The sequence below is a fragment of the Taeniopygia guttata genome, chromosome 4 (genome assembly GCF_048771995.1).
Source record: "Taeniopygia guttata chromosome 4, bTaeGut7.mat, whole genome shotgun sequence".
Taxonomy (NCBI): Eukaryota; Metazoa; Chordata; class Aves; order Passeriformes; family Estrildidae; genus Taeniopygia; species Taeniopygia guttata.
In genome coordinates, this window is record NC_133028.1 from 43,544,826 (window position 1) to 43,572,603 (window position 27,778).

At 48.7% G+C, this 27,778-nt stretch overlaps 1 protein-coding gene across 2 annotated transcripts; it reads right to left on the minus strand.

Annotated features, from left to right (window-relative positions):
- Positions 1-1,602: 1,602 nt before the first annotated feature.
- Positions 1,603-24,412, minus strand: PRAG1 (PEAK1 related, kinase-activating pseudokinase 1). Of its 2 annotated transcripts, none has more exons than XM_030271525.4 (6): positions 24,334-24,412; positions 21,447-21,839; positions 18,479-20,313; positions 10,282-10,439; positions 6,243-6,976; positions 1,603-2,926 (listed from the first exon to the last, which is right to left on the minus strand). In XM_030271525.4, exons 2-6 carry the CDS (start codon positions 21,801-21,803, stop codon positions 1,889-1,891), a joined length of 4,122 nt encoding a protein of 1,373 aa, XP_030127385.4. In that variant the 5' UTR covers positions 21,804-21,839; positions 24,334-24,412; the 3' UTR covers positions 1,603-1,888. The 2 variants fall into 2 exon arrangements, with proteins under 2 accessions (XP_030127385.4, XP_072784585.1); XM_072928484.1 differs by having other exon boundaries at positions 21,447-21,831; positions 24,334-24,404.
- Between the last annotated feature and the right edge of the window lie 3,366 nt (positions 24,413-27,778).

The window sequence follows — 27,778 nt, forward strand, 5'->3', positions numbered from 1 at the left end:
CTCAGAAAAACATGCTGGGCTCCTTCAGACAGGTTCTCCAGCTGTTTCATCACTCTGCTGGCCCATGTGAGACCACATGCATCAAGTCAGAGCCAGATCTTCCAGAGTGTTGTGTCCAGGATGATCCATGGGATGGACAGGGGTTCCCAAGCCAGAAAGCTCCTGCTACCTGTACCAGAGGGAAATTGACCCAAAAGTCAAATGCAAGAAAGCCAGTGTATAAAAAATTCCCAGCGGTCGCAGTTGGAGCCATCCCACATTCTTCCAGCAGGCAGGGACGTGCACAGCCTCCTCCCTAAGGGGATCAGGGGAAATTCATTGCAAATGGGTGCCCAGCCAAGGAACTATCCCCTCCCATCAGCAGCAACCATAGCCAAACAGATTAAAAAAGAAAGATCCAGGTGAGAACCCTGGAAAGGATTCACAGAAAGTACACAAAGTGTCAAGAAAACCTGGGGAATTAAAATTGCCCCAATGAGCAGGCTGTGTCTGGAGTGAATCAAGGCTGGAGGAAGGTGTTCATGGATGTCTCCCTGTTAGAGCTGGGAGGTGGGTAGCTCAGCTAGTGACATCTTGTCTCAGATAAGCTGATGCTGGGTTCTCTCCAACTGTCCCCATCTTACCGCTTCTCCAAGGGCTGCAGAACTGATGTCAGGAACAGGGCATTCATCTCTGCCTTGTGTGGGATGGAAAAGTAAAAGAAGCTCACAACCTTTGAAAACTACTTTTTTTTTTTTTTTTTTTCTCAGGAGCACTGCCTCTCTCCCAATTTGAGTGGCTGCTCTATGTCTGGATGGAGGGAAAGGGGCTGAAGGGAGCCAGGCCAGTTTGTCCACCTTTCATTGTGCTGCTCCTGCATCCCATCTGCTGGAGAAACATGTTTGCAGCACACCCAGCCCTATGCATTTCTAATTCAAAGACTACCAGCAATAAGACCCTGCCGGCTTGTAGTGGCCCCAGCCTTTCACGTGCCAGCTCATCTCTCAGTAAAGGAGTTAAATAAATGTTAGGCAGAAGGGACAGGTGAATTACCAGGCAAAGGGAGGGAGCTGGAGGGATGGGGAAAGCAAAGCAACCTGGCCCTGACTTTCCCCCCAAGGCCCTGGAGGTGAATTGGGGATTTTCCATTTCATTAGCTTTACAAGGGGTAATTCCCAGCACCATTCTCAGAACAGGCCCACCCTGATCTCTCTCTCACCCCTTCAATCCAACAGTGGTGCTCCACTACATCTGCACCACTTGACAGGAAAGCCAGGCTGTATTAGTATCTACCGAAGGTAACAGGGAGCTGATACTGAACTGCCCATGGAGGAAAAAAAGAACTGATACACAGAAACAAGCAGTAATTTTTGCTTTGGAAGGGAGAAGCAAAATGGATGCCAATACTCACAAAAGATGTAAATTTGAAAGCCCCAGGTTCCCCCTTGCAAAGGAGTATTATGTGAACTGCCTTTGCTCCTGAAGAGAACCAGACACCCGTTCATCCCTGCTTCACATTCTAGAGCGTGATGTTGTTCCTGGACACAAAGGCTCTGATGTTTTGGGAGAGGTGGGGATCAGAGGACAGTCCCATAGGCACAGAAATCAACTTGGTACAGTGAGTTCTTTAGAAACATGCACACATGCAGGCAGGAATTTATTAGTCCACACTTACCATACCAAAAGACAAAAAACCCCCAAAATAGGGGTAGGTTCCCAGTTTTGCCTGCTCACAAACTAACAGTGCTGAGGATACTAAATATGCCTTGTGCACTCTGACTGGAGTGCAGGCCAGGAGCTGAACGTGCATTCACAGCTGAGGTTCAAACCTCTCGCTTATCAAAGGGCTGTGTACCTTTAGCCACAAGGCAGTCAGGAGCCCTCAGCTGCCTCTGAGACACATCCGAGGTCAGAGCAGCTGCAGCAGTTTTAATGTGTGCAAGAGGGAGGTTGGCTCAGCAGATGCTAAATACTGGCAGCACAGCCAGTCCTCCAGTTCAATGCTCCGCTCCGTGTCCACGGCCCTCTCTGCAAACTTCATCATGAGCAGGGCACGCTTCATGTCCACCCAGTTCTGCAGCACCTGGCGCAGGGTTTCCTCATGGCCCAGGGGATGCTCCATGAGGTCTTTTCGGGGCCCCCAAAGCAGACACTGCAGCATCCGCTTGGCCTCGGTGATCCGCACACGCTTGATGGGATCTGCTTCCAGCAGTAGGTGGGCCAGCTGCTGGAGACCCCGGGAGTAGATGGACAGGCTGGGTAGAGCAGGGAGGTCCTCAGGGCTGTACTCCTGCTCCCTGAGGTGTACCTTCTCCTCAAAGGGGTTGGGCTGGTGCAGCAGTTCATAGATGAGAATACCAGTCTGAAACTCATCAAACTTCTTGTACTGAGAAGCAGACACAATCTCCGGGGCCAGCCGGGCCTGACTCTTCTTCAGCTTGGAGTCTCCAGTTCCAGTCTTCTGTTTAGCTTTCAAAAAATTGCTGATGATGAGGCGGGGTAAGTGTTTGTCATCTTTGGCTTTCACACAGCTCATGGGGGGTTTGCAGGGCACAAGCAGGAGGTTCTCCAGGCACAGGTCACGGTGGATGATGCCATGCTCTTTGAGATGCTCCAAGCCGTTGCAGAGCTGGAGGAGCAGGAAGCAAACACGACGTTCATACAGCTCTGGCTTGGCTTGGTGGAGCATCACTGAGTCCCTCACGAAGTCGGCGGTGGTCTGGCTCGGCACCTCGCGGGTGATGACCACCACACAGTCGTGCTCGCTGGCAGTGCGCGAGGGATGGAAGCCATCTCCAGGCATGCTTTTCCCCACATCTGAGGCCAGCAGCATGCTGGAGGGGACGGAGGCCACAAAATGCCCACAGTCCTGCTGGATGTTGAAGTGAACTGGCACTGCAGGGCTGCAGTATGAAGCAGCTACCTTGGACTCCTGGGTTTTACAAATCTGTGAAGAGAGACCAAAAGAAAAGTCTCATCAGCTGGTGACAGAGACAGGGCAGAGACCAGAAGCTGAGAGGTGGGATGCTAAGCTGTGATTTGCAGATGCTCTGGAAGACAACAGGACAGCAGAAGCCAGATGTGCATTGGTCCCTTAAGCACTTTAAATTATCTCCTGACTTGAGGATTGTTTTTGTCCTGCAACAGCCCAACCTTAGCCACCAGATGCCTGGGCTGCATTTCTGGGCATGCTTCCTTTGTAATGGAATGTACTGGCAATGCCCAGTAATTGGAGGAAAGGAGGGCAGTAGTCCTACCATGAATAACTTCTGAAGATTTCGTTTCACTGCCAACAGAAGCAACATAGCTTTTACATCACAGGTATCATTGAGATAAACTCCTGCAACCCAAGAGACATTCCTGGAGGGAGAAAAGCAAAGCTTGTGGCAGAAGACATGCTGTGTCCATCTCTGGAGATAGTTAACAGTACTGGATGAGGCCCCATTCAATGTGAAGTGACTGTGAGCAACAGTGCTGTTTTTGTGGTGAGGGGTGGACAGAGGCCTCCAGCACTTTCTTCCCACCTGATCCTTCTCTGGTCCCAAGCCCTGGAGCCACTTTCACATCCTCCTCAACCATTCCACTTCTGTGTGTCAGTAACTGCTCTCAAGCCCCTGATCAATGGCTAAGGGTAACCAGCAATAAGCTATACTCCTCAGCACAGGAAAAAAAAAAAAAACATAAAAAAGAAAATGGGGGCTTACAACAGGCCTAGAAAGAAATGAAAGTGCAGCAAACTCTAGGGAGAAAAATGAATTTTATAATCTGGATTCTCTTTAACCTACATGAGTTCTATCTTCATTTTCTTCCCTATTTTAGCTTTATACTGCATTAGACGCTCAAAGCCAGATTTATTATAGGAGTATCCATTAGCTTATGGGGCCTTCTGGCATTTCTATTATACTCTTTTCCCCCTTTATTTAGCCATGTGTTTATATGTCATCCACAGGAGTAAGCAACAGGCTGAAACTCAGCATAAAAGGTTTCAAAGCCTGGAGCGTGTCAGTGCCAGTCACAGCATGCGTGCAAAACCGTACTAGAAATCAATTTTGCCTCCAAGTTAAAATATACACAAGAACAGAGAGGAGCTGAAGAAGAGGGCTGCTTTTGTATTCCTCCAGCAAGGGTTTGAATCTAGGCATTTACAGATAATTCACTCAGATGAGACAGAACTGTGGAGATGGGGCATTTCAAATCCCTATTGTCCTCTCTTTTCTAAACAAAAATACCTCGCCCTGGCTTATTTGTGGAAAGACAAGCTTTGGAAAGCTAGGCAGAATGCAGATGAATGTAGTGGGACCCAGGATGATGCAGGAGGTCCCCATATGCACAGCAGACCTTCCAGCCCTCTGGCTAAGAAACCTTCTTGCTCCTCCTCCCAAAGGAAAGTCAGGTAAGGCATAGGAAAAGGAAGGGAATTCCTGGCAAGAGAGAAGTCTCTGGTAGAACAACTACAGCCAAATACAGGGAAATCTTCCCCATCCAGCCATTCTTCTTGACTTTGGCTGCACCAGAGGCATCCTCCCTGCTAAAAGCTCCAAGTAGGAGCCTGGGCTGGCTTAGTCACACACCTCTAGTGGAGAAAGAAGCCAAGGCATGGAGCATATATTGGCTGAATTCCTCTTCTAAAGCCATTTCCAAACTGTTTTATTCATAGTCATGTCTGTCTGTGCACGGCTCAGACTCTGGCTTCTCGGCTCAAGTCTGATCCTCTGCCTATTTTGAGCTCTCCAACTCTAATTTTAACTACAGGTCTGTGATCTCTTTCATGTCAAAAAATCTATACCAGAAGCCAGGAGGGGCAACTAGGGATCAGCCAATTGAATAGTTTCACAATTATTAATTCCCTGCTTTGGCTGCCAAAGGGATGGTGGCACACAGGAATTGTATCCATGCACATGGATAAACACATACACAGCATCACTAAGCTGGCACAGAGTATGGCCTTGTTGCAGTGGCTTTGACTTTGTTAAGACGCTCTGCAGTGTACCTAGGGCACAGAGTGAGCCCACTTCACACACAGGGACACAAGTGCAGTCCTGTCAAGAGGCTGAAATGTGCTGTTTCTGCCTTGGCAAGAATTCATACGCTACAGCCATAGAGCTGAGCTACTGAACCCCACCTAGCATGGCAGGCAAAAGCCAAGGTGTGGGTGTGCCACAGGGAACTGCAGATTGAAAAGGAGCACAACACTTCTTAAGCTTCAGGAAGAAAGTTGTGACGGATTAGGTATAACACACAAGAAAAGCTGCAGCTCTGACTGATGGACTAAGGGTATTGGTGCAAGATCTCATCTAATTTGATTCTGGTTATTTACAGCCCCCCTGTTGGGTTGACTGTATTTCCTTTAGGATATGAACTGGCTTTTAAGCTACCACTTAACTAGAATATCCCTTAGGGATGTTTTAAAACATTCTAGAACAACCCTTAGAGTTCATAATGGTGGAAACTATTTAGCAGAGATTTTTTGTTCTTTTTCTTTTTTCTTTCCTTAATGCATCTCTGACAGTGCTTTTTTGAGAATTACTTTAGGCTTTGAAAACAACCTGAGGAATAAGCAGCAGTGAGATATCACCAGTATTAAGTCAGAACAGAAATTAAAATCTCTGTATTCAAGTAGCAACATTGACCAAGAACCCAAAATCCACAGGATGTCCATGGAACTGGTTGGATAAGCTTACTTATCCAGGTTTCAAAGAGCTGAACTATTGCACCTTAAGTTTCCATTTCAAAACATGTATTCCATGGAGTTACATGAAAGAATTTCAGACCTGACCTTACACAGCATGTCTGGGTCAGCCTCTCATTGTTTAATTGGGATCTGCAATATCTTATTGTCTGTAGTTTCAAGATCATATAAGCACTCAGTATCTGGGTCAGAGCTTCTACTTAAAAGGCAGGCAGAGGCAAAAATGCAGCCTTTCATCAGCTTGTGTCATCAGGTGAATGCCTCTGAGTTTACAACAGAGTATTTGCACAAAGATGTTTTCAGAGGGAGAAAATGGTTGGGTTTCAGACCCCTTTAGCAATAAGTTAAATCTGACTGGCATTTGTTACAATGAAAACTCCTTCTCCAAATTAACCTTCGCAAGCAGTAAGGGGAAAGTGGCAATTTTGGAAGGGATTTTGCTCATCTAACTTCACCCGTGAGAAATACAAGCAGAAAAAACAAGACATTGTATGAGACGCCATGTGCTGCTAGCGCACACATCTCCACCTGGAAGATGGAGATAAGCCTGGACACCTCCTGGCTGTGGGCTTACCTTCACAGCATAGGTAGTAGAAGGGTCCTTGGAGCAAGTGGCACAGTAATAAATCGCGTCCCCCGAGTCGCAGCAGGGCTTGTTGCAGGTCAGCTTGAAGAGCGACCAGTTGTTCTCGCTGAAGTGCAGCTCGTTCTTCTGCTCCCGCATGAAGCAATCCTCGCACTTGGCGACCAGGCGCCGCAGGGACTCGGCGTACAGGGCCCCCAGCTTGCTGTACACCCCCTCCTTGCTGTCCATGTTGCTCAGGAGGTTGTGGAGGCTGGAGGCCGAGGACACCTGGCTGGACACACTGAGCTGTGAGGAGGAGAGGGACTGGAGGTTTCTGCTGGGCCCACAAGCCCCTGTGCTCTTACCGGTGCTTGAGCCCCAGTAGCTGTTTCCTTTGGAGCTTTTCTCCAGGGACTCAGAGGAGGAGAAGGCACCAGGGCGTCCCCCCAGGCTGGCTGGGTGGATGAAGGGAGACTCCTCTCGGAGGCACATATTGCTCTCAGAGTGGCTGACATTCAGCCTGGGGCTGGCAGCACCAGCTGCTTTGCCTGAAGATGCCTGTCCCCCAAAAAAGCCATCTGGAGAAGACACAGTTCTGATCACTGTCTTCTTCTGGGGCAGAGGGGGCGGGCAGCTGGGGGCAGAGGAGGGACCATCCTCAGTGGAGACAGCAAGGAAAGGGACAGAGGGAAATACTTGGCTCTCAGCTGGAGGAGGCGAGTGGTTCGGCTCAGAAGAGTGTCCTAGGAGATAGCAACACACAAGAAGATGACATGAGTAGCCCTTTCAGGCTGAGAGCACAGGTCCTTCTCCATATCCCTGCCATCCCCAGGGCCCTGGCTGAGAAGAAAAGCAGCAAGCCAAGTTACATCTGAACCCAGTTCATAGTCTTCAGCTATTCACAAGTGCAAAGTTTTACCGGAGACGTTAGGGATTTAATCCAGTTTAATAGAGCAGGTTTGCAAAGCAGGCTGCAACCAGCCATCCAGAGAAATGCACTTCCCCACCCTTGAAACCATTCCCCTATGAACTGCATATACAGTAGTAAAAAGGTAGTAGAGGGTAAATATTTAAGCTGTGATGTCATCTACAGGGAGGTAAGAATGAAGCACTTGATACAAGGACAATCTTTTAAACACAGTCTCTCTCACCTGGGAGCTGCCACCCAGTGCTTCAGCAGCAGGGCATGATAAGGAGAGAGTGACTCATGGCACACAGCTCCAGCCCTCTGGCTGTACTCGATATACTGGAGCACTCCAAGTATATATCGAACCTTTCTCTTCGCTTCACAATGGGGAAGGGTTGCTGAGCAAACCTGGGATTTCGGCACTTTCCATCTAGCTGAAAAAAATCTGGCCTTCCCACCATGGCCTGCTTCCCAGCTTGTTATTTGCTCAGAGGGCAGGCTGGCCCCACTATATAGCACTAAACCCCAAGCAGCTCCACATGCCAGCTGTACTTGGATTGGGCTGGGATGGCTGGCTCATTTTGAGCAGCCATAGCAGCTGCTTTCCTACCCAAGTCACAATGGAGTTGGGTAATACACTTAACATGCCATGAAAAAAGTGGGACATTAAAACAAAGGACAAAAAGGTGATCTGACATTGAAATAAAGAGCAATAATTTCAGGTCATCGAGACAGAACAAGTGAGGAGTGGAGGGGAATTTAAAAGAAGAGAGACAATAATTCAAGGGAATTTATCTATGCCACTTGAATGACAAATGGGACCCTGCTAACAACTCACATGCAAGTGTAAACCTTGAAAGGTGAAAGGTGGGGTTTTGCTCCAAGCAAATAGGAAATAGTTCAGCAGATAGCAGGATCTATTGCTTTAAATTTATTTTCCAAAGCTGCAGAGTGGTAGCAAATGATCCTTCCTCCTCACAGAGCTACTGCTGGGGGTTCCACTGCCAGCCAGCGGGCACTTCCTCACAGCAGCTTTCTGCCTGCTCCAGAGGAATGCCTGGGGCCCTTTCCGTGTCAGCCCGAAGGAGGCACTTGTCTCCTCACAGCCAAGTGACTCACCAGCAGTCACGTACAACCTCCAAGTGCAGGGCCACAGGTCCCTGAGCTCCCAGCCTGTCCTGGCGTGTCACTTGCAGGTTTGCACAGCTGTGCTAGAGAAGCAATCCCTGTTAGCTGCTCCACCACCTGAGACCACATGAGGTGAGGGCAGATCCCCTGGTTCTCAGGTACCAGAGTGGATGCTGGCACCATCTGGCCCTTTCCCTCCTCACCAGATTGTGGTAGCACTGATCAATTTTCATTTGTCTCCTCCAGTGCCAAAGTTCTCTGTATGCACCTCCTGTAATCTATCCCATAACACCAACATCACCGAGAGATACCTCAGGAATGAGCAGCACTGATTTCAGCCTCTGCAGGTTTGTCTCCCATGCAAAGCTGTTTCAACAGCCCGTTTGTGACCTTATGCTCAGAAATAGCTCTGTAGGAAATGTGAATCAGCACGTCTCTCTTGCCCCAGTGCTTGGGTGCCGAACTATCTGACTCCTGTTGTACCCTTGCCCCAGCTGTGTGCCTGCAATGTACACCCAGTTGCCTGGCAAGTGACTGCTCCCCAGTTTCAGCTAAGAAATATCTGCCTTAACAATTGAGATTCATGCTCCAAGCTTTAGTGAAAACCTACACATCTGCATCATACTCTAATGGGTCCACAGGAAAGATTGTCTCCATTAAAACCCTGTCAAAAGCCACAGGCAGGAATCATTCAGCATGGGACCTCTTGCCACTTCCATCCACATGGCTTTGACAGAGGATAGAGCCAACAGAAATTCTTCAGTGCAGTCCACGAGTACCTCACCAGAGGCATCTCTGCCAGGACATGCAGCTGAATCCCTGTTTCAAGAGACAAGATTTACTTGAGAGAGTCTTAGGAAATGAACGTCAGCACTGGAATCTTTGGCAACCAGTCCACATGCATAGCCCACAAATGCCAAATTGCTCTTAAGTTTTTTTTATATGCTGCTGGGCTCTGCCCCAGGCAGAGGGTAATGAATTAACCTCTTTCACAACTCTCCTAACAGTGCTCTGCACCTTCAGCATGGAGTATTTCTACGTGTCAAGGGCTCCCCTCCACTTCATATTTTAACAGCTGACAGCATAGCCAATTAATTTGAGCTCACCTCACTCAGTGACTGATTGCACAGCTTCTTGCTTGCATCAGCAAGACATCTGTATTCAAGTGTTCATTTAAAAACTCATCTTTTCTATGATGAATTTAAACAGTTGCTTCTGTTAGTGAAGTCAGAGAAATCCTCTTGTTCCTATCATTTTTGACAGCAAAATGCTTCTGTGCCTAGCAAGTAAAGATCCAACATATGTGAGTTTTTCTTACCCCTCTACAATTTCCTGGCAAGGTCTCACTCTCAGACTCCAAGTTAGTGGTGGAAAAACAGTTTTCAGAGCTCTGGCTCTTAATTTTATTGCTGCACACTGTTGCTCTTGGAAAGACAGAACTTCCACTACATGAAGGTTGCTCTTGCTAAGGAAATACTTTCTGAGCTGGTGAACACGTTAGTGCATGCCGAAGTTACGCACTGATGAAAAAAAGTGACTTCATAGTAAGTATTTTTTAATCTCAGTTAAACGAGTGCAGGCAGATTTTTTTCCCCTTAAGAAATATCTGGGAACACAATGAGAGGGAGAGATCATGTCTAGCAGAAAACTCCTTCTGGTACTCCTCAAATCTATGTAGGACTTTCTATTGCAGGGCTTTTGTGACATCACAAAATGCATGAAGCACAAACAGAATTGTTTTTATATGGAGATTTTGTCTAGACCAGAGGAGGTCTACAGGGTGAATAATATTGGCATGTGCCGAATCAAAGAGGGAAAAGTCTGTGATGTTGGTCAGACTCTGCCACATTCATCAGAAGTGCATCAAGAGGCAGAAGGGTAGGAGAAGTGGAAAGATGAAGGGTCTCTGGGGGAGCTGGGGACTGGACCCTCGTGACCCCTGCTCTGAGGATGCTGTCCCAGCAGTGGGGCTCAGGTACAATGCTACCTCTCCCATAGGCGGTGGTCACTTACTGCCATCGCTGCCGGTCTGTGTGTCCGAGTCGAGGCTGTCGCTGGAGCCAGCCGTGAAGCTGACGTGGGCACTCCTGAAGGGTGGGCTGAGGCTCTCTGCAGAGCTGTTGCTGACTCTCTCCAACTCAGTGTTACTTGGGTTCATTTTCAGAGCGTGCCTAGAGAGAGTGAAAGAGAAGTCAGGAGACAGATAGCAGAAGGATACCCTGCAAGCGCTTTTGCTCAAGCTGAGAGCAGCCTTAGTTTGTTCTCTGCCTATCCATACACTGCACAGTCTCTTATCACACTAAACGACCTCATTCTTGTGCACTTTTCTTCTTTCTCCAGTACCTGGGGAATTGCATCTCACAGACTCTGAGCAGGTTATAGGTTTGCAGTCCCCATACCAAACTAGCTGTGCTTGAGCAGAGAGGGAAAGCTGGTGAGCCAAGAACATTCAGCCCCAGTCTGCACGTCCTTTGCCTAGAACACGTGAGGTCCTGGACCACATCCCATTTTGGCCACTGCCACTCAGAAGTGGGGACGCACCAGTGTTTGCCTTCAACAAAGTTTTCAAGGGAAGGAAGTAGCCTCACTCCTCCCATTTTACAGAAGGCAGGTTGAGGCTGGGTGTGTGAACCCCATTCCTGCATGACAGAAGCATAGGTAGCAGAAGAGTCCGTCATCTCCAACCGCGCATCACAGTTAACAACCAGCACCTTACAAAAGAAGAAGCATCTCAGCAGAAAACATGCATCTGCCAAACTCAGAACCTGCCACACAGTTTTTAATGTAAGACCTGCAGTTTGCCATGTAGCTTCCACCTAAAAAAATAAATAAAACAACCATAATCCGGGCTTATAACTTGCTAGGTCATGGTTTAAGTGACCAGTTTAGGCAAGCAGGAGTTTTTGCTAAGATAAAGAATTTCCCTTGCATTTTCTTCATGTTTCTGCCTTGGAAAACAAGAGAAACTGTTAAAATCAGGCAGCACAGAAGAGCATAAACACTCTTAGCATTGGTACAGTTCCCACTCTGTCAGCCAGAACACAAAGGTTATCAGTCTACATTTTTTTAAGTAAATCTGCCAATCTGCTGATAAAATTCAACACATTGATTAAGAATGTAAAAAGGTTAGGAGCAGACTTGTACAGAAGTAAAAGGACTTCCACCAGCTATCTTGCTGGAAGGTATCCGGTGTTTCCTAATCAGACTGCTGAATGGCTGCTGAGAAAGACAAACAAAAGACATGCACGACCATTTTCTTGTGGCACCCTGGTCACATGCGTGGGACCCCTCCTCATCTAAAACTCCCAAGCACAGCAGACACAGATTTTTATTTGAAGATTGAGAAATGTTTAATTCCCAATCCAGACAAAGCACTTACTCTTGTGTCCACACCACCACATGGAGAGCAGAGTGTATGAGAAGCCCGGAAGAAACTTCTGCCAGACTTCCTCATTTGCCTGAGCAGCCTTGGTCTAAAAATACTCAAGGGCTGATGAAAATAAGGCTCTAAACACCAGTTCAGGTATACTTCAGCAGAGACACTGGTCTTCCACCAGTGATGAATTTATCACAGCCAGCCTCTTGGGGACAATTTACAAAACTTCACAATGCACCACACAAGTCACAGTTTAAAAAATTAGAGAGGGAGAAAGAGAGAAAGAGACAGAGAGTTTGAGGGGTTTAGGTCTGTTATGACTAATGCTGTTGAAAGCAACCAACTTCAATTATTGTTTGGTTTTTTTTTTTACTATAAAGATACAGCTTCATCCTATAACTTTCTATTATGTTTAACATTTAATAATTTGGGTGGAAAAAATGCAAGGGTGCACACCCATGCTGGTACACTGTCTGACCCAGCAAGAATCAAAGAAGCATTTGAATCCATCAGAAAAGAAGATTTACCAAGCTATCCGGTCTTGATTCACACAGACGAGATGTTTTCTAACACATTCCTTCCCCCAGCCCCCCCGAAAACTCGGTGCATTTTTGTTTCTTTCCCATCACTAAACACAAACTCACAGAGCTGCCTTACCATTCCCGCACTCAGAGAGAGATGAGACTTTGCTCGGCGCGGTCCAAGGTCCGCGGTGCACAGCCACACCTATTCCTCCTGCGAGCAACCTGGGCGCAGCGCTGCGCCGGCCAGAGCCGTGCTGGCTGCTGCCCTTGCTGCGCTCAGCGATGGTGAAGTCAGATGCAGAGAGAGCCCCGTTTCCTCCCCACACCGCCGTGACTGATGTAAAGCGCAGTTCCTGAATGGGCGCACCGAAATAGAAATTGTTTGCCGCTTAAACGACATCCTGCTCTTGTTTCAGATGTTACAGCCAGGCCAGCTCCTGGAATTACCTCTGCCTCACATCTCCCTCTTTTCCTATGAGCTGCTTGAATCCCAGGGTGCAGCCTGCACAGATCAAAATACCGCCCACTCTACTGAAGAATTACTACTGAAAACTTGCTAGGGTCAAACTCTCCCATTTCAGTAAAATTCCACCCCAAGAGCTGAACAGCTCATCGCTGCAACAGCCTGTGGGACCTGATTTACAGCTACTCCAAACATTCCCTGCTTTGCTAGTATTCCTTCCACCCCATCTGAGTGCAACGGCACAGGTGGCTATTTTCTGTCTTGCCCTTTTCACCAAAGGATATTGGAAATCACCAAAGGATATTGGAAATCACCAAAGGATATTGGAAATAAAGAGCACAACCCATCTTAAACCTGAAGGAAACACTGAGTTTGTGCCCTGCACCATTGACTTGTAAACATCCGTGGGCTACACTCCTCTTCAGAAAGATGTAACAGTAGTTAATTTACATCAATTTAGAAATGCCTACTCAGCACCTAAAACATAACCAGCAATTTCAAGAGCAGCACCAGAGCCGTCATTGTGTGCCTGTGCATAAAGAACAGGTCACCAGAGTCAGCTCTCCCAATCTAATAACCTAAACCCACAGGCTTTGACAGATTTTCAGCTCTCCAGCTATTCTGGCAGCTTTAAATACCCTTCAATTACTCAACATCCTCCATGCAACAGCCTGGCATATGCAGGCAACCCTCCCAGTTCCCCATTTCCAAGCTTTCCCATAATAAACAATTTAATCCAGCTGACTTTCCATATGATTCTCACAGTCCTGCCTAAAACAATTCAAAATTGAAAAGAGTGGTCTTGTAAAAAAACTCACCAAAACAAAACAAACCCCCGTCAAACCCACTGTTTGCAGTCCTCTTAACATTGAAAAGGGACCCAGCTCACTTCCCTTGTCTCAGGTTGCACCTCTGGCCAGGGTCTGCTTCATCTTTCCTGTGTCTCAATTTGACCAGTAACCATGTGTATAATTTCACATGTCTCCACAGATCAGGGTCCCACCTAATGCTGCTGTGGGACTCCAGCATCACCAACAGCATGCTTTGCACTTCTCAGAGAGACAGTGGAGATGGGCCCCAAAGCTTGGCTCCCCTAACTGCAGAAGATCCACATGCCTTGGGATATTGCCCTGGGAATCCCTGGGTTTTGGACATACCTTCCTCTTGAATTTCCTGTCTGAGATTTGACATGGAGATCTGGTTACTTTCCACAAGTGCAATGGGCAGGTTTTGAGAGCAGGTGGCCCCTCAGACAGAAAAGCTGCCAGGCTCCCGCTCGCTCCTTTCCCGCAGCCATCCCACGGGCAGCCTGCTGGCAGCGCTGGAGGATGTGCAAGGCACCCCTGCCCCGCACAGAGCCGGGGTCACTCTGCAGTGCCACCACGAGGGTCACCCAGCCTTGCTGTGCCAGCAGGAGGAGAACACTCCTCCTCAGCACAGATGACAGGACTGAACAGATAACAGAGATGCTGAGCTTTGTAAATCATGTGACAGAGGAACGGAGAACAGAGAACACACACAGATCACCACACAGCAAACTGCACTCCAGGAGGAGTTTGGTGATAATGTCAACAAGACACCCCCTCCCAGTATAAAATAATGGAACTAATGCACAGAAGAGAGAAAAGCCAGACTGCATTACAGCATCAAACATAACATATGGCTAGGCATAATTATTACACAAGAGGAAGCACCATTGTACCATATGCTTGTCTATCATGAAACATGAATAATTATATCTTCCTCCTCTTGCCACTTGCTGTTTCTTCCAGCATCTTCCCCTGGTTGCAGAGGGAAATTAAAACCCAGCATATAGGAGCTTACAACATTTGAAGCTTAGATTTGTACTTATCCTGCTATAAGCTGGCAAATGTGGAGAAACCAAAACTGAGGTAAGGAAAAGAAAGGATTTTGAAGAACTCCTAGCTTTGTTCAGAGGGCTATGCCACTCCTCCCTGTACTAGAGAGGTTTTATGTAGCACAGGTTAAGTTGAAACAAGGGTTTGGAGTCTGGAGATGCACAGGAAAATTCAGATAGGGTACAGAATTAAGAAGGCAGGTGAGTCAAAAATTAAATCACTGCATACTCTAATGTGGTAAAGAAGGTAAAGAATCTCATTTCAATTTCCAACTCTGTGCTTTTTTAAGAGGTAAGACAGGAAACACACAGAAGAGTGAATGACTTCAATTTTAAAAGAAACAAACTCTCCTGAAAGATAAGCTGATAGATCACAACCTTTTAAACCAGAGTGTTCAGTCACTGGGGTACACCCTGACACTGAGCTCCAAGGAGAAATGGGTGCCTCAGGAATGGTAAGAAAAGAGGAATATTCTGCCTCAGATACAGCTGCTGCTCTGTCACAGACTGATTCCCGGCAAGAACACATAGCACAGCCCCACCAGCCAGCACCACCTCCCCAGCGAGGAACAAACCTGGCTCTTTTCCTGGTGATCCTGTTCCCAACACCTGGCTCTTCTCCTGTGATCCAATTCCAGCATTGCAGCTTTTCTGTAACACTCCTGTTCTCTGCTCCCTCCGGCAGCAGCACTGGAACAGGCGATCTCGGCACTCCCCAGGCTCTTTCTCCCTGGCTGTGTTCAGCAATGACAGGTGTGGGGAAGTGCTGTGCTGCACCTTTGCTACCCCGTGCCAGCACACTCAGCAAAATTCAGAAGCTTTTTTCGCCACTACCTTTTGAAGGTGGCACTAATTGTAATGAAAACAGCTCAAGATGTAAAACAGCATCACTCTTTTCTTTCTTTAAGAGGCACACAAAATAAATTAGCCATAAAGGTTTTGGAGGCTAGAAGAGACCACGAGGATCATTTAAGCCTGATCCTCTGCATAAGATAGACATAAATTTCAGCAAAGATTCATTCCTTGTGCCAAGAAACTGAAGGCCATACTAGAGCACTTTACACCAAAGAGCCTTTAAATCATCATTGCACGTATGTGTCCAGGGGATCCTAGTTTCCCTGGTGAGCTCCTTCCCTAGCCAACTACCTTCCCAGCTTTTGGAAGAAGATCAGCCACCATCTTCCCTTTCCAGCCTTTTCCCCTTGTAATTATACTTATTTGTTATTCTGTTTCAGACCAAGCAGATATCAAATATCTATAATTTTTCAAACAAGCAGAAAAATAGGATTCTATGAAGAAACAGTTGCAAAAGATCCAGAGTAGCTTTACATAGGATCAAGAACAGGCACATATTCATTATTTTCCTTTTCTTGCGACAACTTCTAAACCCTCCTGAAACAGCTCATTCTGCCATCCTAAGAGACAGCTTATTTCCAAAACAGAGCTTCCTCAGTCTCTGGAAGGAATTTACCCTGTAAAAAAATTTTTCCCTTTTAATTGTTGAAGCCAAGATGAACAAAGCAAAATCTACAGACTCACTTTTTCTTTCTCTGCTTTGTAACTATTCAAACACACATGCAAGTTTTCCTTAAAACAAGCAATTAAATTTCATTAGGAAAGTCAAACAGGCAAACTTAATTTTCCAGCATGAAACCAAATGCCTTGCTGCAGCTTGAGATCTAGAAGGAAAAAGGATGGTTACATGCCTTTCCTGCAGCTGAGATGAACCCTGATCTGCTAAGCCCCCAGCCCATGCCACAACCAGATCTACACTGTCTTTACTTCCATCCTCCAAAGGAGCGTTTGCAGCTGAACCACCAGTCCTGGGCTGAGGCTCTCTCTCTCTGTGTGGGGAGTACATAAGCCTAATGGAAGGATCAGTGGTTCTTCCATCAGGGACAAGCACACATTCACAGGCTGCCCGGCACTAGAAGAGCATGGATGTGCCTCAGAGTCATCTCTGTGATTCTGCTTCTTCAGGTATTTGGCTGCAGCCCAGGACAAACAGAGAGGATGTTCCCCCAGCACCAGGCCATGGCCCAAAGCTGCGACAACTACCCAGGGTGACACAATGCCACCATAGTGATTTTACCAGCTGTGCATGCAGCTATCCCTCCCACCACTCTGGTTCCTGTTGACAGGCTCTCTGAGCAGCCACAGTTTTGCTTTAGACAAAAACAAAGCACCCTCAAAGCAAAGAAACAAAGTAGGGCTTGCAAAACCTGAGTCTGAGCAGATCGCTCCTTACTGCTCCTCAGCCAGCTGGGCTCCAGTAGCTGGAGGCAGGACCAAGCTCTTTTGAGTAAGGTGCCCCAGGGCTCAGCTACAGGAATCAAGGCCTTTGGGAGACAAATACCTGTAGCACAACCTGCCCTGCAGCCACAGGAGGTAACTAACACCTACCTCAACCACCTGGCAGGGTTTACTCTGCCAGAGATCCCAGTCATGGATGCCACGTGTTCCCTCACCTCAGCTTCCCTGCCTGCTTTCACATAGGCTTTCTAGCACACAGATGCTTTCATCAGGATGACTCAAAAGCAGCTGTGTAGAACAGGCACAGCCCAATTGCACCAGGAGCATGAAATAGCCCCTTAAAAGGGGCAGAAAATGCTCCTCTGGTGTCATAACACCACACAGAGGACAAAAGCAAACACATCTGTGTTCTCATTTGCTTGTGGACCTTTCCTCTGACTCCAGCAGGCATGTGGCATCACAGCAGGAAGCCCAGCATTATGAAGAACTAAAGCCACTTGTTCATCTCTTTCCTTCCCTTGAGAAACCTCGTTTGTTCACCTCTTGGCCAATTTAAAACAGTAGTTCCCTGGGTTAGCCAATCCCAAAATACATGGAAAATTCACAGTCTCAACCTGTAGGTCAGTGATGACTACACATAAGCTTGACCATGGACCCCAAGGCCAAATTTACTGTAAATGTACTGCCAACAAGTTCTCCTCCAAACACCCTCCCTTCTTCTCTTGACTTTAAATCAAGGAGGCTGCAGTCAAATCTGTTCTACAATGCACAGTTTCAGGCAGCAAAACTGCTACACACAATGAAGTAAATATGGGACACTGCAAAAGGTGGAAGTATCCTTCCCTGGTATATTCAGACAACATAATTAATGGAAAGAAAACCAAATTTTCTTCCCTCATTTGACCTTTGTTTTATTTATTTTTCCCCTTTTTTTGGTTGGTTTTTTTTTTTTTTTTTTTTTTTGGTGATGCACACAGCTGCAGATACTAAATGCACAGTGAATATTGTAAGCCTGAGGGTTTTTTTAATTGCTTAGCAGGGCTATTTCCTTCCCAGATGGACTGCTATCCCTCCCTCACTTTTGTTTTCTGGGGCCTGCAGTTGCCCTGCCTGCAAACCTGACTTGCAGGAAAGCAGAGAGCAGAAGGTTGCCTGAAGCCAGGTGGCTCCCATAACAAGCCCACGTCTCGGGCAAGCTCCAATTACCTGCTTGCAGTCAAGGAGCCCTCCCTGGGAAATTGCAGCTTTGAGAGCTCACCTTGAAAGCAGAAAGTCATTAGAGCCAAACTGAAAATGTTGATTTTGAAGGCCCTTGTTATTAGCATCAAGAAAAATTGACCTACAAGAAGACTGCAACCAGGTTTTCTATGCTATTCAACATCAAGGAACTGCCAAGACAGAATGAAGCTGACCTGTGAAACATCAGCCATCCCAAGCATGGACCTTTTTCTCACTTGAATATTCGGATTTAAGGCCCTATCTTGCAGCCCTGAAGGGCTTTTACAAGTGCACATGACGCCCAAACCAAGACTTTCAAAGATCAGACAGCTTTTCAGAGTAAAAAGACAAATAGTTTTCAGCTGTGCAGTCACCCCGCCATGCTCCTGAAAGCCCACCTTTAGACAGAAAAGGAGGAAAAAAGAATGGAAGCACCTTCTAGCCAATGAACTCCTGCAGCAACCATCCCAATTGGAAAGGGTTAATAGACCACCATGCACACACTCACGGGGCTGTACCTAGACTGCTTTTTCGGCGGTGGCGGTGGTGGTGCAAACTCCACACCATTGCTCTTGTCTTTAGGGAAATCAAAGGAGAAAGAAGACGACTTGGTCATTCCAGTCTGGCTCTCCAGTATTGGGCCGTCATCCACAAAGTTGGCACCAGCTCTTCCACTCTCAGCTCCTACTGTCCATGGGCAGTTTGAGACCTCCTGCTCCTCTTCCTGCTCCTCCTCTTCCTCTATTCGGCCCTGCTTGGTCCACATTGGGTTATAGTATTTCTGCCTCCTCTCATAGGACGAGCCTGCCAGGCCTCTGCTGGACTCCTCCACAGAGACCCCATTCACATGAGTGCAGGGAGAAGGGGTCACCCCAAAGGCACCTGGATCAGTACAGCTCCTCGGCAGCAGCTGAGCGCCAGCTCCATCATGGCCGTGGTCATCACCAAACCTTCCCACCTGGGAGCTGACTGGGGGCACACGGCTCCCCTCACTGCCTGGCTGGCTGTTCTTGGACATCTTTGGGGGGATGGCTGGACTCTCAGTAAGTGAGGTCTTGACAGGAGCCGCCAGATGAAATCTTGTGCTGTTTTCACATCCAGATGTTTGAAAAATCTGTCCAGACTCAATAGCAGGTGATGAAGTCCCAAAATCAGGGTGGGAGGTGGGGCTAATACACGGCCACTGAACTCCCACCGCTGAGTCGGGGCTGCTGAGGAATATTGTCTTGTGATCATCCTCAGTGTGTGCTGTCATTATAGTTATCTTTGCTGCCACCTGGCCAGTGGAGTCCTGGTGTTCCTTCTCACCTCCCAAAGCCCAGCCACCATCCCGCCACAACCCATCAGCTTTCTCCTTGGCAGTGCCGTGAGCCAGCTTCTCTGCATTTGCCTGGCTGCCAGCAGCCTTCAGCTGTGCCTTCCTCCTCTTGGTGCTCTCGGCGTAGATGGGATCACCGTGGGCTGGCTCAGTGAGGCAAGGGCGCTGCGGCTCCACCAGAGCCTGCTGAGGGGTGCTTGAACCCTCAGTGCGAGGGCCTCCAGTGACAGAGGGTTCCCCAGGGATAGGTAACTCCTCATCCTCCCGGGACAAAGCAAGGGCAGCTGCCTTGCAGCTCCCCGTGGTCTCAAGGAGGGTGGCAGGCTCAGTGTGGCGAGCCAGGTTTTTCCTGTCTGAACACAGGGCATAGGGAAGAGGATCACTCTGGTCTTTCGTGATGCAGAATGCCACATTCACAGCTCTGTGTTCCTCTTCGCTGAACGTGACTGCCCGGCCACTTGGCCTTGGAATCTCAGGAGCATCCCACTGCCTCCACCTGCTGGGAGTGTGACTCTCCTTCTCACACTGTGCAGCCTTTTCCTCTGAGCAACACTGCTCCCACGGGACAGGGCACTCTTTGTGGCAGTTCGTGATTGAACAGTACTCACCCCCTTCACTTTCCAAGATGGAGGAGATGTGACCACAGTCACGCCCCGAAGGGAGTGCTGCTCCTTCTCTGGCTTGGGAAGAAGTGTTTCTGCTGGAGTTAGTGGTGCTTCTGTCCCTCAAGGCAGATGGATTAGGGCAGGGGACCTGATGAGGCAGGGCAAACTTGTCTTTAACTCTGTCCTCCTGCTTGCCCACCTCACCCACAAGTACCAGGCTGTGGATGGAGACGTTTCTCTCCACTCGACCCTCCAGGCCATGCAGACCCATCATGGAGTAGCTGGGAGGACAGCAAGACAAGCAGTCGCTGGGCTGGTTGTGAACGAAAGGCTTTCTCACACCACCATTGCCAAAATTGTCAAGGCAGATGCGCTGTGCATCTCCTGATTTCAGGAGGAGCTGCTTGCCAGAAATCACGCCCCAACTGACCTGCATGGGTCAAAGAGACAAATTCCCTGTCAGAACATGCATATGCAAAATGAAAGACAAATAAAATTTAAGCAAACCCACAAACTGCAAATACAAAAGCCCAGCTCTGCAGAACAGCACTCTGGAATTCACCATCTAGTTTGCTCTCTCATCCCACCACTAATTTCCCCAAACGTTTCCAGGGAAAACTACACTTGTCACATTTCCTGGACCATTTGCAATCCTTGCATTCCCAACAATGGCAATGCACTGGAATAAGACATTCTCCTTTCTCTTCCTATGGTTTTGCTGCCAGAAACATGTCCAACCTGTCATCCTGTCTGTGAATCACTGTGCAATTAAAGATTCAGAGAGCGAAGGAATATTTGCACCTCTCTGCTTACTTTCATTTCATTTCACACTGCTCCAGAGTATGTGACTCCAGAACACAGACACAGACTATCATGGGTTATCCCAGGACAGCAGCTTGGCCATGCTCAGAAGTAGGGACTGGGGAGCAGGCATGCCAAACCTGCACGCACAGATCAAACACCACCAACAATAGCAGCTCGCACTCATGTGCCCTTCACCCCTTAGAAGAAAAGAAAGGGACAGCAGTGGGAGGCTAAGAGAGCTGGTGAGCCCTGACTCTGCTCTGGGGCATGGGGAAATAGGAGCCACAGGCTCACAGAGTGGGGCAGCAGTCACTCTGCTGAGGCACTGCTGGTATCAACTGGTCGGGGTGAGGAGCTACACCCACAGGGCATTACTGCTGTGGCAAAGATTGGTAAGAAGGAGTAGGAAGGCAGGGCACTTTCTTCCTCACCCACAAAGACCACAGATCCAGTCAGAACTGACTGCAAACAGGCAAGACATCTTTTCAGTAAAACTTTTCAGAAAAATAACCCGCATCCTCATTTTAAAACCGGAAGTTCCTAAACAATGTATTTTTAAGCTCCTCTGCACATGGCTTGTGAGCAACAGCTCATTCAGCTTCACCCAAAGATACACTGAGAAACCAATATATGGCTTAAAATCCTGAGTCAAGACCAAAAGGAAAAATAAAGGGAAGGAAACGTTTGTAACAGATATTCCTAGCACTCAGAGGATAGGTAAGTAACGGGAAGTCATGCTTTGACTGGATTAATCATTACCTGTGACAGATCTGCATTCATATTCACATCCGCCCACGCGTCAGAAACATCCGAGTTTATCATTGTTGGCTTCACAGCAATTGTTGGCTTTGAGAAGAGGGAAGTAGTTATACCTTCGTCTTCCAACACGAGGCTCTCGGGCTTGGTCCTAGCTCCATCCGGGAGCACGCCACAAGCTCCCACCTCTGGGGGTGTTTGCAGCCGATGGGAACTCTTCGGGTTGAAGCAGTTTTTGCAGGAGCCGGGCTTCCAAACGTGTTCCACAAAGTCACTGCACGCAGACATCTTCAAATCCTCGTGGGTCAGACTGAGAGCCCACTGCGTCCTCTGTACTGCCCTCCACTGCTCATTTTGCATTTGCTCCCGAGCCACTCAAAAGGATCACCTAGTCATCTGGAAAAGCACAACACTGTCTGATTAGCTTGATTATGCCCCCAAATGGGAAGATTTTTAATAGCACAGGTGATAATTACACTTAGTCTGCCTTCATCACAAAGGCATATTGTTTACAAGGCTTTTTTCACAGCTTAGCTAAAGCCCACACAATCACTTGAAAAGTCTCAACTTCTAAGCATAGCTCTCTAATAGAGAAGACATCAAGCAAACAGCATTCCTATGTAATTTAATTCCCTGCTTAATCAGCATGTATAACCAGCCTCATGCAAGGTTTAGATCAAGGGTAAAGAAAAGGGGTCTTGGAAATAGCTGTTCACAGTCTCACAAGCAGAGCCAGGCAGGAGAAATTTCTTCTCCAGAGTGGCATCCTCTCTCTGGAAAATAAAAAGGCCTGCAGACACAAGGACCAGAATCAGAGACTGTGTAACCAAGGGGACCAGAAGCAACCTTCCCTCACCCAGAAGCACCACTGTGATTACTGCCGTGGTACACAAAGGCTTCTCTCCCACCCAGTGAAAGGCAATCAGCAGGGCTGGGGCTGGCACTGATTTGAGCAAGTGTCTGGCAAAATGCTCTTATCTCGTTTGCCAAGAGCCACAAATAACAGTGTCAGCTCGCTGAAACGATTCATTGTCTGCAAGGGGAGAAACGTTTTGCTCTTGGATTACTCACAGACAAGGATTCCTTCCCATCTTCCTTCCCCAGGAGGGAAATGCCCCAGGAACAAGACATTCCTGCTGCATTCCTGTGTCCCTGTCCCCGCCAACCCCCTCCTGGCCAGGTCTGATTGCACTCTAGCCAGTAGCTAGATACCTGGAACTAAGAACTTTGGAGATACTTCCCAGGAGTTCTCCCGCAAAATTCAGTGGATTAGGGAAGTTCAGACAGAGAACGACGCAGCCACTTGCTATGGGTGTCGGGACGCACAATTTCCCCACGTGGCTCCATAGAGTCCTTCCTCATCTAACCAAGTTTAGGTCATCATCTCCTAGCAAACTGATCCCCAGGCAAACTGAGCCTTCTTTCCTGAGGGGCTCCTAGTGAACAGGCACTTTTACACTCCAATCCTGGAGGCACATGAGCAAAATTTACCAGGCTGATCCTTAAGCACTTCCTCCATGCAGGCATACGGGAAGCCCACCAGAGCTATGGACACTTTTGCAATTGCATGCACCCCTAAAACAGCTTGCACTGCAGTAAAGATTCTTGCCTCTTGGCTCAGAGATGCCCTGGCCAGCCCCTCTAACAGCCACACTACATGGCATAAAGAAAGACAACTAATAAGAGCCTGGGTGGGACAAAGTGAAGGGGAAGAGGGCCACTGACCCACAAGCATCACCGAATTCAAGTGCCACTATGGGAAGGGCCGCTTTTACCGGCTAAACCATTAGCACCTGCAGACTCCTGTCTGGCAGGCTAATAAATTAGGATTTGCTTCTTGGAAAAGCAAAAAAAGAAAAAAAAGGGGGAATATCGGTGGGATTGCCGTGTGTCTCTTTTTAGGGAAGACACTGTTTTAGACAGGCTTTTTCATGGACTTTATAGAGTCAGAATTAACCAAAGGGCAGCGAATCACTCTCAGGCATATTCCATCACATACAATGAGGTTATATAGCTTTAAAAATGTTTTATCCTTTGTTTTCTTTTAGATCTAGCACGCAGTGTCCAGCATCACCCGAAGTGGAACAAGTGTCCTGATGAGAGCCAGCAAATTAAAAAGAAAAATCAAAGGGAGGGAATCAGGCACGGACGCCAGAAGAAAATCTTCACTTCTGGTTTAATATTTGGCTCTGCCAAATGCCTGTTAAAGACCAGGGTTTCCCTGTCTCCAGCCGTCATTTCTCGCTGTCCAGATCATGGGCGAGCCGTGTCCGCACGCCGGCCGGGCACCGGGGACCCACCCACACCAACCCACGCGGCGCCGCGCGGGGAAACAGGCCGGGATCGCCGGGGGATAAGAGACCGAAAGCCAGGACCTGGGTCTGTCCCCGGGCAAGCCGAAAGCCAGGACCTGGCTCTGAGGCATTCCCGAAGCCCTCGCGCGTCCCGGGGCACCGGCGAGGATCCGATGTAACGGCTACCTGTTCCCTAGGATAGATTCCAGGCTGCGGCGCAAGGATGCCCCGGCGCAAAGAAAAGCCCCAAACCCCCAGCCCAAGTAGCTCTGTCTGCCAGACGGACCCTCTGGGGCGCCGGGCACCCACCAGGACCGGGAAAAGTTTACCGGGCAGAGCCCACCGGAGCTGCCGGGGCAGGCGGCGATGCCGGTGGGGACCGGAGCGCACCCCGAGCCGGGCACAGACCGCCGGGCACAGACCCCCGCCCCGACCCTCCGCCCGCCTGCTCGGTGGGCAGCGGCACAGCCCCACCGCCCCGGCCCCCGGGCAGCCCCGCCCCGGCCCCGAGCGGCGGCGCCGGGGTCCCTCCCAGCCCGGCTTTGTCCCGGGAGGCGGAGGCCCGGTACCCGCCCCGGCAGCAGCTCCCCGCTCACCAGGCTCCCGCGGCGGCGGCGAGCTCCGCTCGGCTCCGCGCCACGGCCGCCGCCGCCACCGGCGAGTGGCGAGCGGGGCCCCGCGTGGGCCGGGGGGCAGCGGCCGCCCCGCCCCGTCCCGCCCCGGTCCCGCCCCTCGGGCACGGCGTGGGCACGGCCCGGGCGGGAGCGGCGCCCCCCGCGCGTCCCCGCTCCGCACAAAGCGCTCTGCCCGCGCCCCGCCAGGCGTACGCGGCTCGCAGCCGCATCCCCACAGCACCCCCGCCCCAGCAGCGCTCACGCAGACAGGCTCTGTCGCAGGGACAGCCGGGCGGGCAGCAGCCCCCGGGCATGCAGACACCCACACAGCCCCCGCACAGACCCCATAGGGTCCTACGCACCAACACACCCCGCACCCCGACACCAGCCTTGAAGACGGTAGTGATCCAGCTGGAAGGCACTGGGAGCAGAGAGTTCAGAGGGTTCACTCATCTTCACTCATTAGCTTTCCAGACAACGACATGGTGAAGTTCGTCTCGAAGGGATGCTGTGAAAGGGAGAGAAGTTTGCCACAACTGAAATCAGGATTTGACCCCACTGCAGACAAAAACTGCAGATGGCATCTCAGGAAAATCTCAAACCTCTGCTGGTGGGAGGCTGGGCTTCATTAAAAGGGAACAGGATGAGATTTTGTTCACTGTAGTGTCCAAGCTACACTTTAGGGCAGGCTGGAAAAGTCTTCACTTACCCTGGTACTTGTTCTGTGGTGTGTAGTTTTGAGCACCTCAATTCTTTGAAACTATGAAATTCTTTGGGGAAACCAAAACAGTTCTCCTGCCCTGGTTAGGGCCTTAGTTCAGTTCCGTACTTAAGTCATTGCTCCTTTAGTGCAACAAAGCATTGCTAGTCTCATGCATAATAGTGGATTAAAAAGGCAAATAGGCTTGCATAATGGAGAATCCAAGCCCCAAATAACAAAACAGAAACTGGAGATATGCACAGCACTTATATATAAAAAAAAAAAAATCTTTCTCAGGAACCAAACATCCCAGTAAATTCTTCCCCTTCAGGGAATTTTGGCAGTTGCACAGTTTGCAAACATCCCGGCTGGCTGGTCTTCTGCAGTTGTGGCTGTCTGCTCATGTTCTCTCTCCTTTTTTGATCGGTTATTAAAGCAGTCCAGAGACCCCAGAACTCCTCCACTTAATTTGCTGTATTGCCATGAAGACATCTGCTTAACAACCTCCCGCTTCTTCTTTCAAGCAAACCACTCGCAATCAATTTGCTGCATCTTTTTGTAAGCGGGATCCCAGTGCCAGTGCACCCAGTCTTACGAGTAAATTATCTCTCAGAAATGCCCTCATCATGACAGGAACCTCTCTCCTAGCACAGATCAGCTCATCTGTGGGAGGGGAAAATGAGCTGGGAAAACAAATGCCTCAAATTTCTGGGATCTTCTCTATTTTAGGAAGTTTGAAGGAAAGAACCTAGCTCTAACCAGCACAGATGAGGTTGTGACTGCATGGCTGGCTAATCCTGGAGGGTGGTAAACTTCTTCAAATTCAAGTATCTGAATTTCCTACCTGAAAAGGGTACCTTTAAAAAGGGCCTCAATTTTTTTCAATAAGAGCACTATAATTTTCTCAGTAAGCTTTCTTAGTGAAGAGTCTAGGACAGCCTTGAGAAGAAAAATCAGATTTAAAATTCATGTTATGTTCACACTGGAACAGCACTGAACTGAGTAAAATCTCCTGAGATGTTTTCTCCAAGTAGAAAAACTTTTCCCATGCCAGAAGCCTTGGGATTACAGGATAATTAAAGTTTCTTTTTTCTAATGAAGTCAGCCTGTAAATGCCCAGAGATTTCACTAGAAAATTGAACATGAACAACCTCTAGTTTTTATAAAACAATTATTCTGTAAGGTCTGAGACCAAGCAGGATGGATTTTACGTGTCTGTAAAGTCACGTGGTTTCCCCAGTACAGTATTCATCATTGTCCAGTTTTGGTATTTTCTCAATGTCCAAGAAAACTGGCAGAAAAGAAGCCCTCTCAAGTGGAAAGCAGTATACAATGCCTGCTAAGACATGACTACATATCCTAGCCAGCCATATGTCTCCCAATGTATTGTTTTCCTGAACACTGTCACACAGCGAGGCACATGGCTCAGAGCAACTCTGACAGCACAAAGGGAAACTTTAGGATGACTGGAGCTTCAAGTGCCATCCCTCACTGGCAGAAGGGAGACCATCACTGAGTCTTGTTTTCAAAGAGTCATCTGTAAGAGTAACCCCTTAGGAGCAGGCGGGCAAACAGGCACAAACCCACAGTGAGAGTCTTTGTAGGCAGATAAAAGAAGCAAAGCTCTCTGGAGATGGGTTCAGCATCACTCATGACCAGAAAAATTGCCCAGTTACCAAGATTGCTGGTGCCAATAATGCTTTTTATTGCAAGAGATTTAAAAGTACCCAGCAACAGGAAAATTGTGATACCTTTTATCAGTTATGGTCTACACTGTGTGATTGAGCAAATCTGAGGTTCCACTTGAGGGGCACAGATCTTCTCCTGGCCATGGTCCCTGATGTGCTGGGGTGTCTGCCTATCCCTGACAGGACTCCAGCCTTGCCCATGGTGTCACAGCTGGTAGATCTTGTGTGTGGAAGTGAGGTGTCACTGTCTGTGCTGCCACCAGTTTGCCTGTTCATATGCAGCAAGAAAAAGGCACCTGTGATGGAGCCAGGGCAACCATGCCAGCACCTCCTGCCTGTGGGGTGAAAGGGCAAAGGGGCACCCTCCAGCAGGCTCCTGGGGATGTTAGCACCTAGTGCCAAGCAGAAGTTGCTTGAGTCAATGTGCAAATCTCTGGAAGCTGCCACTCCATGCACTTCAGACCCTTTGCCTACTCTAGAGGTTGGTGGTTGTTTCTGTGCCTTTTTTCTCCCCCAGCCCAGGAAGAGCAGATTAAAAGCATCAGCCATAAAGAATGAAGGATGTGGTCTCCCTCCATGGGAGTTACCCTCACTGCTAACATCTGGAGACCAAACATATGAACTCTGTAGGACCTGTCTACCTCGCAGAACTGGAGGGAAGGTCTAATTGCTAACCCAACCCCGTGTGCAGGCAGCAGCTCCCCATCCCACCCTAGCTTCCATGACAATCTGCAGATCAGAATGCCAGCCAGCGACAGGCACTGCTATTCCTTTGCTCGGGGCACTGTGTCAAAGGGGGAGCCTGGTTCTCCATACCCAAGAGCAACAGTGACTGTTAAGAAATCGTGGGATAATAGCCCTTTTGATGGATGCTCGGCTTGCACTGTTGGGATGCAGCGGTTGTGGTGGAGCTGGGAAGGGGGAGGGGGCAGAGAGGCATATGACAGTGCTGATAACAAGTGGGCTTTGTATGCTGTGGCCAGGGACTCCCACAGCTGCTCCAGTCCCTGCTCTCTTGAGGCAGTTTGGGTGGGAGAAG